The sequence below is a fragment of the Pempheris klunzingeri genome, chromosome 16 (assembly GCF_042242105.1).
Source record: "Pempheris klunzingeri isolate RE-2024b chromosome 16, fPemKlu1.hap1, whole genome shotgun sequence".
NCBI classification, from domain to species: domain Eukaryota; kingdom Metazoa; phylum Chordata; class Actinopteri; order Acropomatiformes; family Pempheridae; genus Pempheris; species Pempheris klunzingeri.
Genome location: NC_092027.1, coordinates 15627144 through 15640259, shown reverse-complemented (window position 1 = coordinate 15640259; position 13116 = coordinate 15627144). Strand labels below are relative to the sequence as shown.

The 13116-nt window shown below is 43.7% G+C and overlaps 1 protein-coding gene across 1 annotated transcript; it reads right to left on the bottom strand.

Moving 5' to 3' along the window:
* Window positions 1-70: 70 nt before the first annotated feature.
* On the bottom strand, window positions 71-6142 carry col8a2 (collagen, type VIII, alpha 2). Its single transcript, XM_070846879.1, has 2 exons — window positions 5980-6142; window positions 71-1974 (listed from the first exon to the last, which is right to left on the bottom strand). Exons 1-2 carry the CDS (start codon window positions 6140-6142, stop codon window positions 71-73), a joined length of 2067 nt encoding a protein of 688 aa, XP_070702980.1.
* Window positions 6143-13116: the final 6974 nt, after the last annotated feature.

Sequence of the window (13116 nt, the reverse complement as noted above, 5' to 3'; positions counted from 1 at the left end):
TGCAGGTATTTTAGGTTTAGGGCTGCTCTGAGGTGCCAATACAGGAACATATATGAATGAAAGGACAGGGTTATGTGGGACAGAGAAGAAATCCTGAGAAGGAGGAGTGGATGTACTCGGTAGAATAGAGGCCATTTGCCTGATCCGAGGGCATCTGGACCCATACCTGGTCACCCTCCTTCAGCTCTAGGACAGCACTACCGGACGCTTGGTCCATGTAGCCTTTCTTGTATTCGTCGTAGGTGTAAGTGGCTGGTACATTGTTCTTGTACAGTGCCACCCACAGGCTAGTTCCCTTTACATGCATGTGATATGCAAAGTAGTAGACACCAGATAAAGGAGCAGTGAACATGCCAGTAGCAGAGCTGTAGGCATTTTGCCCATTGTACAGAGTCCTGTCAAATTTGATTGGCATGGCAGAGGGAGGGAAAGGTGTGGTGAGGATGGCTGTGAAGGCTGGTGCCACAGAGGCAGAGGCTGGAACTTGACTGTATGCAGGCCCCTTCCTGTCCCCCGGTACTTCATCTCCTTCCAACTGTGAATCTGTTGGCCCTGCAACACCCGTGTGGCCATTTCCTGGAGGACCCGGGGGGCCTGGAGGCCCAGGAGGGCCAGAGTTACCATTAAGCCCAGCAGGGCCTGGTTTCCCTGGAGGACCTTGGGGACCTATAGCTCCCCTCTCTCCCAACTTACCCAGTCCTGGAGGCCCTACAAGTCCGGGTTCACCCTTGGGGCCAGGCACACCCTGTGGCCCCATGGGACCCATAGGCCCCTGAAGACCAGGAATGCCTGACTGGCCCCTGGGGCCAGGAGCCCCTATAAATCCTGTCTCACCTTTAGGCCCTGGAGCACCTGTGAGCCCTGGGTTCCCAGGTAGGCCAATATGCCCTGCCTCACCTTTGGGTCCAGGTTTTCCAATAGGCCCATTAGGCCCAGGGATGCCCTTTTCCCCAACGATGCCAGGTTTTCCAGAGGGTCCACTGGGGCCTTGGTCACCTCGGAGGCCAGGCAATCCTGGAGGGCCCTGGGGACCCAGTTCTCCCTTCAGTCCTGGCATTCCATGTTTTCCTGGAAGTCCCATTGGCCCTTGAAGTCCTGGTGGTCCTGATTGTCCATCAAGGCCTGGTTCCCCAGGTAGGCCCACCATTCCTTGCTCCCCTTTGTCCCCTGGCAGACCAGGCAACCCACTATGGCCCTTGTCTCCTTTTGGCCCATTCAGACCAGGTTTTCCATAGCCAGGAGTCCCAGGAAATCCAGAAGAACCCCTGGGCCCTGGCTCACCTTTTGCACCGTGTGGACCTAGTGCTCCAGGCAGTCCATCTAGCCCAGGCTTTCCTAACCCAACTGGACCTGGCAAACCTTGTAGACCTGGAGGTCCATTGTCCCCTGGTTCTCCTCGATCCCCTGGGAGTCCTTGATCACCTTTAAGACCAGGCAGTCCAGGCAAACCCTTCAGTCCTGGTTTACCTATACCTGGAAGACCTGGTGGTCCTGAAGTGCCTTTCAGCCCAGGAGGACCCCTGAGACCCGTAGGCCCTGGCTTTCCATTTCCATTCTCACCATTCAGACCACGTTCACCCGGTGGGCCCGAAATACCCTTTAATCCTGGTTCACCCCGAGAACCAGGGGGGCCTCTGATGCCTGGAAGCCCGGGTTTCCCATTCAGAGAGAGGCCAGCAGGGCCAGGGAGGCCAGGTTGTCCTGGAGGACCTCTGGGACCTGGTTCACCACGAGGACCAACCTCGCCATTGAGCCCTGACATTCCCTTTGGCCCAATCTTTCCTGGGAGACCAGGAAGTCCAGGCTTACCAATTCCTGGAAAGCCAGAAGGCCCTTGAGGGCCTGGCTGGCCATTGAGACCAGGCTTGCCCAGTCCAGGTTTTCCCAGAGGTCCTGGTGGCCCAGGAGGGCCTCTTTGTCCAGGTTTTCCTTGGGGGCCTGGTTCCCCCTTCACCTCCATCATGGGTGGCATATCTAGAAACAAAAATGATGAAAAGATGATCGTTATGTGACTACAATCATGTATTTCATAACAAAAAAGAGGTAGTAAACATGTGGTAATGAGTGAATTTTGAGTAAAAGAAAAATAAAAACAGAGGAAACAATTTGCATATTTACAACTCCATCCCACAGCTGCTGCACCATCCGACGTAAATACAGGAAACTACCTGTTTTCACCTGAGCAGGTATCACTGCTACATCATCACCTCACACATAATTGCCACTTTGTGTTAGGGGTATAAGGCTTTTAAAAGGGTTAAAAGGGAGAAAAAAACTTGTTTGATAATGCCTCATTTGTCTTGTTTGGAAACATTGTGACAGTTAATCAACCCTTAACGTGTTGTGGAGGATCATCTGACACAAAAGGGAAAAGGATATTTCATAAGTGTATACACAGCACCATCATTTTAACTCCAACTTCCTCTGTAACTGGCTGATAATGACGGACAGGATGGTGTCACTCCATCTCCTACATGTCTTGGTTAACCAAGCTGATTAGATAACAGACTATCTCGTGTAGCAGGGCATGCACAAGTGGAGAGATTGACAGATTGAATACTAGAAATTACATTTTTCATGTCATTTTTGATAAGCCACAGATATTGTCAATATAGACATAGTTAATGTAGCAGTTACTAAGGCATTAAAGAGAGAAGATATAAAAATGCATCTGGACGTATCTGAGTACATGTCCATTGTGAAGGAAATAATACAGGGCAGAAGGAATATGAGAAAGAAATAATGAACTAAGAAGCTACATACAAGAAACACCCAACCTCACCATCAACATCATCACATGGAAAATGAAAATTCTGCAGCTTGAATTTCATAATATCTGAAAAGCATCCCACCCTTTGAAAAGAATCCTCTGAATTCTCTTTTATACTTACCCTAACCCTAACCCTGGGCAAAGGCCTATCCCAGCACAGAGTTGCAAGGTGGGTACAGGTCTCTAGTCAAGTTGTTGTTATAGTACAACTGGACCAGAATAAACCATTCTGTTTTCTAGCTGACTGACTTTAGACTTTGAGAGTGTCTGTAAAATGCACATTTTTTTGGATTGTGTAACAGAGAGGGAACTAGACTGAAGAAGTATGCCCCGTGTCGTAAACTGTGTCATTATTCTTTCCTTGCTGAGTGAAGCCAAACACAGCCAGGGCACAAAGAGCAGAAACACAAGCTTAGTCTACAGAACACTTTAATCAGCCTGAGCCAGAGTTCCACTGCCTCATCTCAGCAGCACCTTGCCTGTGGATTACTCATGTTGGCAGGTCAGATGGCTAGAGGACAGCACACCTTGTATTCTTTTTTATAAAAAAACATGTTTTAACATGTATAGTGTCTCTTTGGATCTCTGTCATGTCTAGCTTATTAAAGACCAAACAACTGCCTCAGCCAGTCTTATGTGATGCATGGCCTCCTGAATCTGAGATCTGGCAATATACCTGTATTATTTCTGATCACTCAAATGTCTCCAGTATCTCAAGGGCAGCTCAGACATGTAACAAGTACGCACTGAAATTCAAGTTGGATCTCCAATCATATTCCCTAACGTAACCACAGGCCACTACTTCCCCCTGTTGGCACTTAATGAGAATGCAGTCAAGTCTAATCTTGATCAGGTGGGCTGTAAAAAAAAAACAACAAAAGAATAAGAGAAGAGAAAGAAGAAGAAGAAGAAGAGAAAAGAGAATGAAAAAGAACAGCCCAAGCTGTGTATTGTAAATCCCCACGAACTGGCTCCGAAGCTGACATCCAGGTTTAACCTAAATCTTTAATGCACAGATTTTGTACAATAGTTAAATTTGGGTGTTCTTCCTTTAGATTTAACCCCCACACAAATGGTTTGGATAATATAGCTTGTCTAAATCAGTGAGGGTGCCAATATTGAGCCAAACTACATTTCTGCACCACTGGTGGATCTAGAAATAGCAAAGCTGTTTTGTTATTTTTCATACATTCACCAAAAACATAACGTTCAGGCATGTCATGAAAATTATAGCTTCAATTTTGTTTGTTTAGCTGCTCCACTGTAGACCACCTTAATACATCATCCAGTGACAGGAAAAAAGGTGCTTCACAGTTGAGAGGCTATAATAGCTTCTTCATTACGTATCTCCTGGATTCAACAACTTTAGTTGTGCTTTCAAACACATTTGAACCGACAGATTTCTGATTATTAATCACATGACTACATTCTCCTCACTCACTTAGACAGACAGGACTTATGACACTCGATATTCAAAGTTGTGAGATTTTGTAGCTGTGGTCTGTATGTTTATGTTTACTTTCTACCTTGTACCTTGTATCTGTTTTGCACAGGTCAATTCTATTTCTACATTTCTAGAAAGTTACATATATTTACAATTTCTAATCTATGCCTGATACAGTATATGTTATAACAATTATGTATATGATAAATCAATGACAAATTGTTATTTTTACATGTCAATTATCATGGTGATGCAATGTGGACATATAACCACTTAGTGGCAGTAGAGGCATTGTATTGATGTTAGCCACGGGACACATCCCTTTCACTCCTCCAAATGTAAATATAGTTTCTGCCACACTTTTAAATCCCGTTTATAGAAAGCATAACTTCTTTGAATTAATCTTTTATGTTTCTGTATGGGATTTAAATGCAAGATTTCAACACTAAATTTGGGCTGAATCCAACTTCTGGAGTCTGTCTTTGTTGAGAATTGTGTTATGGTTATAATATGCATAGGGCCCCTCGTTCGCTTTGAAATTTTCTTCTGAAGAAGGGGGCCTCTGATAACACAAGGCACGTCTCATATGATCCAGAACTTAGATTGGTAGTTAGAGTCAAATTTGATAATGATGACAGCATGCACATTTTTTCAGGATGATTATCAGTCCCCTCCCTTACCCCACTTCTCTTGCTTCAGCCTTTTATTTCATCTATTTTTATTTCCTTCACACTCTCTCCTTCATCCCACAGCTGAAAAATATGTGATAAACAGTGGGGTAACAGCATCCAGATGGCGGGAGGGACAACTGGGCCGGTGGAGCTCAGCAAACAGTGGGTAATCAGGTCTCCATTTGGCTTCAACTGAGGACTTGCTGCTGGACCCGCAAGGCAAGGAGACACACACTTCAGTGAGCCCGTTAACTGCCTCAAGAGAACCAGTGGCTTAAGTGCACAAGTCTGTCCTGGTTCCTGGGAGGGTCTCCATATCAATCACATCTTAAACTGCATTACTGGAGACTAATTTTAGTCATAGGAAGTTGTTGTGTGTGTGTGTGTGTGTGTGTGTGTGTGTGTGTGTGTGTGTGTGTGTGTGTGTGTGTGTGTGTGTTTTAACTGTAGTAGTTTTGGTATTGTGCAAATGATCTACATCACGCACATTGTGGTTCAGATAGCTGGAACAAATTAGAAATCTCAGGCTACTGCCAACAATATATAGTGTACACTTTAATTAAAGGGATTTTAGCCTTTACTATCAATGTCCAAACAGTGTTGTTATTAAATGTAGTCAATTGAAGAAGTTCTCCTGCTGCAAATCTGTTGTTCTTTGGGCCACTAGTGCTGTAATTTGAAGACGTTGGTGACCCTGAAGAACTACAGGCTATGTAAATTTGGATTTCTTGTCTGGGTAACCAGGGGGCATTCTGTAGACGTGCCCACAAAACAAAGCTTCCTTGTTTCTTCAATTGTATTGCAAACAATCTATGTTTCCAACAGCAAATGTATTTATTACAGCATTTATTGCTTCAGTTGACTACATTTACCATCAGCACTAATTGGACATCCACATGAAACATGGCAAAATTTCCCTGACACTGAGCTTGACCCAGCTGACCTACAGGCCTTATGAGATACACATATACCACATCCATGCGTCCAATTTTATGGGGACCTCAGGAAGATTAGCAACCGTACAAGTGGAAGATCTGAGTGGAGATCTGAATAAAGAATGATTAAAGAAAGAAAAGACCGCAGGGATTACTCACCAACATAATGTCCCTTGCCCTCTCTGAATGGGGGTCCAATCGGCCCTTTCATCATGGGCTGCATGTACTTCATGTGGGGTATGGGGGGATAGCCTCCAGCAAGAGCACGAGCCCCCAGCATCAGTAGCACACAGACAGGAGCCAACAGCATGGTCACCAGCATCCCGGGTTTCAGATGTCACACACAAAGAACTGGAGGCAAAAACAAGAGGGAAAAGGATCTTTGTTAATATGCTCAAAATGACTTGGCTTTTGTTGTTATTGTTTTGTTCTGTTTTTTTACTTTGGACTGGGGTTCACAACATGTCAAGGAGAAATAGCAGTGTAATAATAAGGGACAAGGAAACATGTTTCTTGTTTAGAAGTAGAGAAAGCAGAAGTTATTAATACCCAAATGTAACTGGGTTGATGGTCGAACATCTGCTAAAGCATACTTTACTTTATGTACAGCCATGCACAGATTTATTAAAGATGGACACTATCTGCAGCTGCGAACGGTTCCATATATTTCCATGTAAGTCCAAATGTGAGGTGTAAACACATACAAATATAACCTATAAGCATACTGATTATGTGCCTGCTCTCAGCAAGTATTTGGCTGGGTTAGTGTTTGGCTTAGATGGCCCTCACAAACTGTGACAAGCTGATCTGTTGACTTTAATTTACTTCAGGCAGAAATGACCGCATCACCTTATGCCAAATATTTTCACAACCGTGGCCATGTGCACACAGGAAACCACCAGAGGATATTTAGTGTGTTCGTGTCATGCATGAGCAACTGTAGGTATCCAGGACTTGCTTTCACTGGTGAAATGATGTGCGAATATGGCATAAATTTCCACCCCAACTCTCCCCCGAGCTGTTTTCGTCAGCTCTCTTCGGACGGATGATTGACAGGAGTAAATGTTGCGATAATGTGGGATGCAAAATGTAATCTGAAAATGCCAAAAATGTCACGCTTATACTAGCCATGGAATTTGTGTAAGGATGACAGAAAACCACACATAACTGTCAAAAACTGTATACAGCAAGTTTCTCTTAATTAACCTGAAGGGAATTTAATGATTTAGCTATAGATATACAGTATCGCCATACATTTAAAGTCACCAGTTAAAGACACCAATAACAAGGATAAGTGACAAAGGAGAGGCATGAGAGATACACTTCATCTGGCTAATTCAGTATTTGATCATCACCTCTTACTTCGCTTTGGCTCATTATATACAGACACGCTACAACACCTCATAGTGTATGTCATCCAGCCATATCAATCTGTGTTTGCAGATTTGACCACATAAAACAATCATTGGCATCCCTCTCCTCCTTAATTTCGTGTGTGTGTGTGTGTGCTCTTGTAATACAAACTTAATGGGGCAAGTACACTGGGAGAACACCCACACTATGGGGCCCAGAATGATTTGTCCTGGGAGAACAACATTTTCTGAACTATGTTACACTAAAAGTGTCAAAATATTTGGTTGGTGATGGTTAAAGTTAGGGTAAGGGCCAGAGTCAGGGATAGGTTAGTGTTTTTTAGTTACAGTATACAATGTGTCTATGGGAAGTCCCCACAAAGATAGAGACACTTATCGTCTGTGTATATCCCTGTACTTAATACATAGTGAGGACCAGAACATGCATTTTACCACAGCATGAGGACATTTTTGGAAAGTGAGGACATTTTGGCTGATCCTCAGTTAAGACTTGGTTTTAAGGTTAGAACTAGGGTTAGGGTAAGGGTTAGGTTAAGGCATTTTGTGATGGTTAAGGTCAGGGTAAGGGGCCAGGGAATACATTATGTATGTGTGAGTGTGTATGTGCGTGTGACAGAGTTGCTAGACCCTGCAGATATGGACTCACTGTGAACAGTGAGAGGAGAGCTCTCGCACGAATGTTTACAACGAGGCGCAGCAGTTGCACAAACACGAGCTGACATTTTCAAATTAGAAAATGATCTGACATTTTCCTGCAATTATACACAGCAGTTAATAGTAAACAAGGATTAGGAGTAATCTGGGAGTTAACAGCAGACTGCAACTCACAAGCAAAAGGTGTGTTCATTGCCACCATGTGTACAGAGATCAGGTCGGTTTTACAGCTTTGCTCTCGCTGTTGTCTGTAACCGTTTAGCAACCACATCGCTAGGCAGTCAAATTCTTGTTTTACAGCCATTTACCCATGTGTTTCTCTACGCTTATGAGCTAGTTTTTTAGTCATTGTTATTAGTCATAAGTGTGTGTGTCTGCAGTATCTGTTTATGCTTGTTTATGGTGCCATGTGTTGGGAGTCTTTGCCAGGTAGCATCAAAGATCACTTCTCAAATTTACACACTATGAAAAACGAGGAAAGCAAAGACAAAGATGTTAGAAGAAGTAAACAGGAGAAAGAGTGAGCAGCATGGGGAGGGCAGTGTTTGGTCGTTGGCCGACTTGCTGGCTGGCTGGAAGGGAAGCTCGTCTGGTATGGAGGTCTGTGGTTTTGGTGCAGATGTAATTTAACTGGCGGCTCTGGATGCCCACCATTCTGCAGGCGTCAAGCTCTCTGAAGAACCGGAGCGACACGCATTCAAACACAGGGGCTGCTCATGAACAGGGATCAGGCACAGAAGGGTGGTTTACAGACCTCCACAATCTGTTTATCAAATGCTTTTGTTGAAAAGCTCAGCAGACGTTGTTAAAAAATCTCACGCAATCCTCTCTGGCAGGCCACCATGAGCCACTGCTGGACTGAGACACTGTACATACTCTCTAACACAAGAACACCCACGAAACAAAACACCCACTCATAGTGTGCATGAGAACGCAATATACCTCTGGTCAGTGGTTACTCAGGGTGTCTTGAAAGTGCTCAAACTTGTTAACTTTCCCTCATTTTCACATAAATTCAGTCCATTCAAAACAAACCATAACAAACCCCTGAGTCTTAGAGGACAGAGAGGCTAATGGTGAATCAAAGCCTCCCTCAGTCATTAAACATGAGCAGCATCCAAAGTTACAGCAAAAAAGCCTTGTCTGGCAGGCAGAGCGACGCTTTATATAAACCAGATTCAGCTGAAAAAAAGAAATCCCCACACACATCACAGTAACAGATCCAAAAATACATGAAGAGAAAAAAAAAATAGCAGAACAGAAAAGTAGCATTAATGAGGAAATAAGGGAGAGTCTGAGGCTTGGGTATAAAAGGGCACCGGCAGCTCCTTCATGACATTCTTATAGTCATCACTTTGTTGTTTCCACTTCCAGACAGCTGTCAAATAATCGAATGCTATGTCTTATGACCACATCCATGGACAGATTATGAGAAAATGGGCCCCTCCGCCACCCCTCCTACATAGGAGGAAGACTGACGAGTCCTTTGTGGTCATTTTGCATCTCATTGCAATCATTTTGCATTATCTGTTGGAGGTTTTTGTCTCTTTTTAGTTGTTTTGCAACTCTTAGCGTTTCTTTGTAGTTGTTTTATGCCTCTTTGAAGCGATTTTGTATCTCTCTGATGTTGTTTCGTGTGTCGGTTATGGTTTTGCATCTGTTTGTAGTGTCTGATTTTATCTAGTATCTAACTGTAGTGTTCTTTTGTCTCTTTGTTGTTGTTTTGGGTCTCTTTCAGTGACATTTTGCAGGTGACTCATACTCTCAGGTGCTGCTGTTCAAAAGCTGCACCTGAACATCACCATCTTGTTCACCATGGAGATCAAGAGGGACTACCTGACTGCCATCCACAGCTTCCTGTCATAGCAAGTTATAACGATAACATTTTACAAAATATTTTTAAAGATCATATACAGCCTGAGAAGCAGATTCTATTTTCCTAGAGCAGAGCTGCTCTTCTGTCAAACTGATTTAAACTGCTCGACTAATGTCTTCATATCTTAATGAAATGTAACCTCAGTATGCTATGTATTTGTTACATGAAAGAAAAAAGAAAGAAATGCAAATATTGGATTGTATTTGGTACAAGACAAACATCCCACCTTCTCACATACAGCACACCTCACAGATCTGTCTCAAAATCACCTGGTAATCTGAGTCACAGACACAAACCTGCCCAAAGCTCGCGGCCTTTCTCGAACATGTGTTGGATGACATTTTAACAGAGCCGAAATGCTAATCTGCGAAGGCTTCGGGCCGCCAAAGCAGACTCAACAGCCTCCAGACCCAAACTCAGCAGCATCTCGAGTGGCCTGCTCAGACAGGCAGAAGAGACACAGACACCGCAGCTGAGAGCAAGCCAAGCACACACTTCCCTAACTGCTCCATTTGCCCGCTAATGAAATCAACAGCGCTGGGGAGGTGAGGTTGAAGGTGTTCTGCCTCCACTTCCCTTAAGCGGTGCATGTGCAGATCTAGACTGCCAGGCATTTCCTAAACCACGTGCCACAAAGATTATAGGTACACCAAGAGTGTGGATTCTGTGTCATGAAGGGAAGAGGAGGCAGTTGTTTTTGTGGTGAACATTTGAGCCGCTCCTTGAGTGGAGGAATCATCACCTGAACATCATGTACCACGTACTGCCAGCTTAAAAAAATGGTTCAACAGCAGCCGAGGTCCGTGATGGTTAGATAGTTTGGTTACAACCACAGGTCTCGCAGAGAGCTGCACTTAAAACCTGACCACATATTTTAGCTGATTCATCCAATTCTAAAAAACCTTAGCCACAGCCACAACCATAACCATTCCCAACTGTTACCATGAACCCACGTGGGTGGTCAGCTGTTATTCAACCACAGCCATCTTCCATTAAGAAAATCTCTTATTGTAAATTCAGCAAGCAAATGTTGGAAACTTCCCTTTCACATCAAGAATGAATTTCCAGCACTAGTGAGGAAGAAAATAAACTCAATTTATACATCTGTGGTTTATTATTTAATCTGTAGTCTAGACATATGAGTATTAACGGATTTTACAGATTTGCAGTAAAAAGACAGGCACCTGCAAACATTAAGCCAACCTAAAACATGCACAAACAGGCCAAAACTATTCTAAGATATCAAATCCAGACAACACAGAGCTCCATTGACCATTGACCTGTGTGTACGCCTTGTTCTACACCTATATAAGACATTGACGGAGGGAGAAAGTGAGCACAGCAGTTAAACAACATGCTGGCAGCCAGAGCCACGCTCTTACTGAGTCTGATGGCGTGTGTGTGTGTGTGTGTGTGTGTGTGTGTGTGTGTGTGTGTGCGTGTGTGTGTGTAAGTGTGAGAGGAAATTGAGCATGTGAGGTTTTATTTAAATGAATCACCTTCTTTTGAATGAGGTAATGCCTCCTTCAGCCTGAGTGGCACTTGGGTCATTACGCCTTTCCGGTGTCAGCTCACTGCATAATATTTAAGTAGTGGTCACAGTTTTTGGTAGTTTTGAATGCACCCTGTATTACTCAACACTGTGCAAATAAGCACAGTATGGCCGTTCACGTAACGTGTCCATGTGTGTGAATAAGGGTGGCCGCAAAAGCTAATGCATATATATGATGAAACATTAACATCTGTTACTCAGTTGCCACCAGCTGGAAAGTGTTGGGAAGGTTTTCGTTGGTTGCTGCTCAGGAAAAAATTGTTCCTTGTGTGCCGCCACAATAAAAGCACCTATGTTCTCTCATTAGCATCTCCACTGAATCATTAGTAGATTATAGAGGAGTCACTAGAAATACTGTAAATTATTATTTTTATGTCGAGACATGATGTATACTGTTTACCTTTCTACTGTCACATGCCATGCCATTTGTGAGTGCACATTTAGTCACTTACAAATACACAACACAGTACATTAACTCACTAATATACACAACATATTTTCCATCCTTTATTCAACTAGGCTCTTGCACTATACAACCAAAGGTGTGAACTCCCCTGGTTGGAGTTGCTGATGTTTTGAGGTAAGTCCCTTAAGTTCCACTAAAGGGAAGAAGCTGGGGCCACAGACTGAAACATCAGGCCATTGTACTGTAGAAGTGTTCTAAACCTGCATTATTTCTAAGGGCCAGCAGGAGGTGACTCCACTGGCTCTAAAATGAAGTCCAATTGTTTGGAATTCTATGAGGAAAAAAAGAGTCTTCATCGTTACAGCATGATGTTCATGTAGTAAACGATGGTCAAATTGAAACTAAAATAGACCATAAAGCAGGCGATGCTTGGCGGGACTACCTTGTAACTAACCAATTCGAGGCGGGTCATGCCTGAGCTAAGGTGGGGGTAAAAACTCATGCGTCACCTCTGATTCCAGATTCAAGATGGTGACAGCCAATAAACTGAGATGGCAATTTTGATCACTTCAGCACTAACTACAACATACAACGATATTTTAGACCATAGGAAGGGCCTGTTTCATTGTGACAATGCCCCTGCGCACAAAGCCAGGCCCACAAAAACAGTTTCAGGGTTTGATGTGGAAGAACCTGACTGACCTTACATAGAGCCTTGACCTCAACCCCATCCAACACCTTTTGGATGGATCATTGACCGTGAGCCTATCACCTAGCAGAAGTGCCCAACCTCAGTAATGTTCTTGTGGATGAATGGAACCAGGTTCCAAGATCTTATGGAAAGCGTTAGCAGAAGAGTAGAGGCCATTAGAGCAGCAAGTGTAACATGTTCATCTCTCACATATGGTGACTGCAACACCATAGTGTCCACATACTTTGGGCCATGCAGTCTATATTACTGTGATGTATAGGTCTGTATTGCATGTGGCTAGATATTTGACTTGTGAAAACTGTTTAAATACATCATATGAGAGACAAAAAATAATGGAGAGTCAAAGATGGAGAGTCTCGTCATCCAACCCAGCTTGCTCTCATGCAGCCGCTGACACACAGACCTCATCCATCTTTCTCTCTCTGGGTAGTAATAATGATGATATATATTTGCACTGTACATGACACCAAGGGCACTGACTTGCACACACACATGCAGTGCGTGCCTCCTCAAGTGCAGGTGCATGCACATCGTCTTTGGATGCCTCCGTCTGTCATCTGTCTTGCTTGTTGTCTTCTGTGGGAACCTGAGGACTTCCTAACAACAGCATGACTGATTGTGCACCCTTGATTTTCAAATGGTGGCCTATCTGTCTTAATGTTTATGGGAAGAAGTTAAATAGGAGATGACAGTCAAAAATTTACCAAGGGTGAACTGAAGGCA

Bases quoted from the DNA above. Each gene is read 5' to 3' on its own strand.
- col8a2 (XM_070846879.1), bottom strand. From the start codon at position 6,142: ATGCTGGTGACCATGCTGTTGGCTCCTGTCTGTGTGCTACTGATGCTG. The intron at 1,975-5,979 runs GTGAGTAATCCC...TTTTGTTTCTAG, and splicing joins GGGCAAGGGACATTATGTTG to ATATGCCACCCATGATGGAG.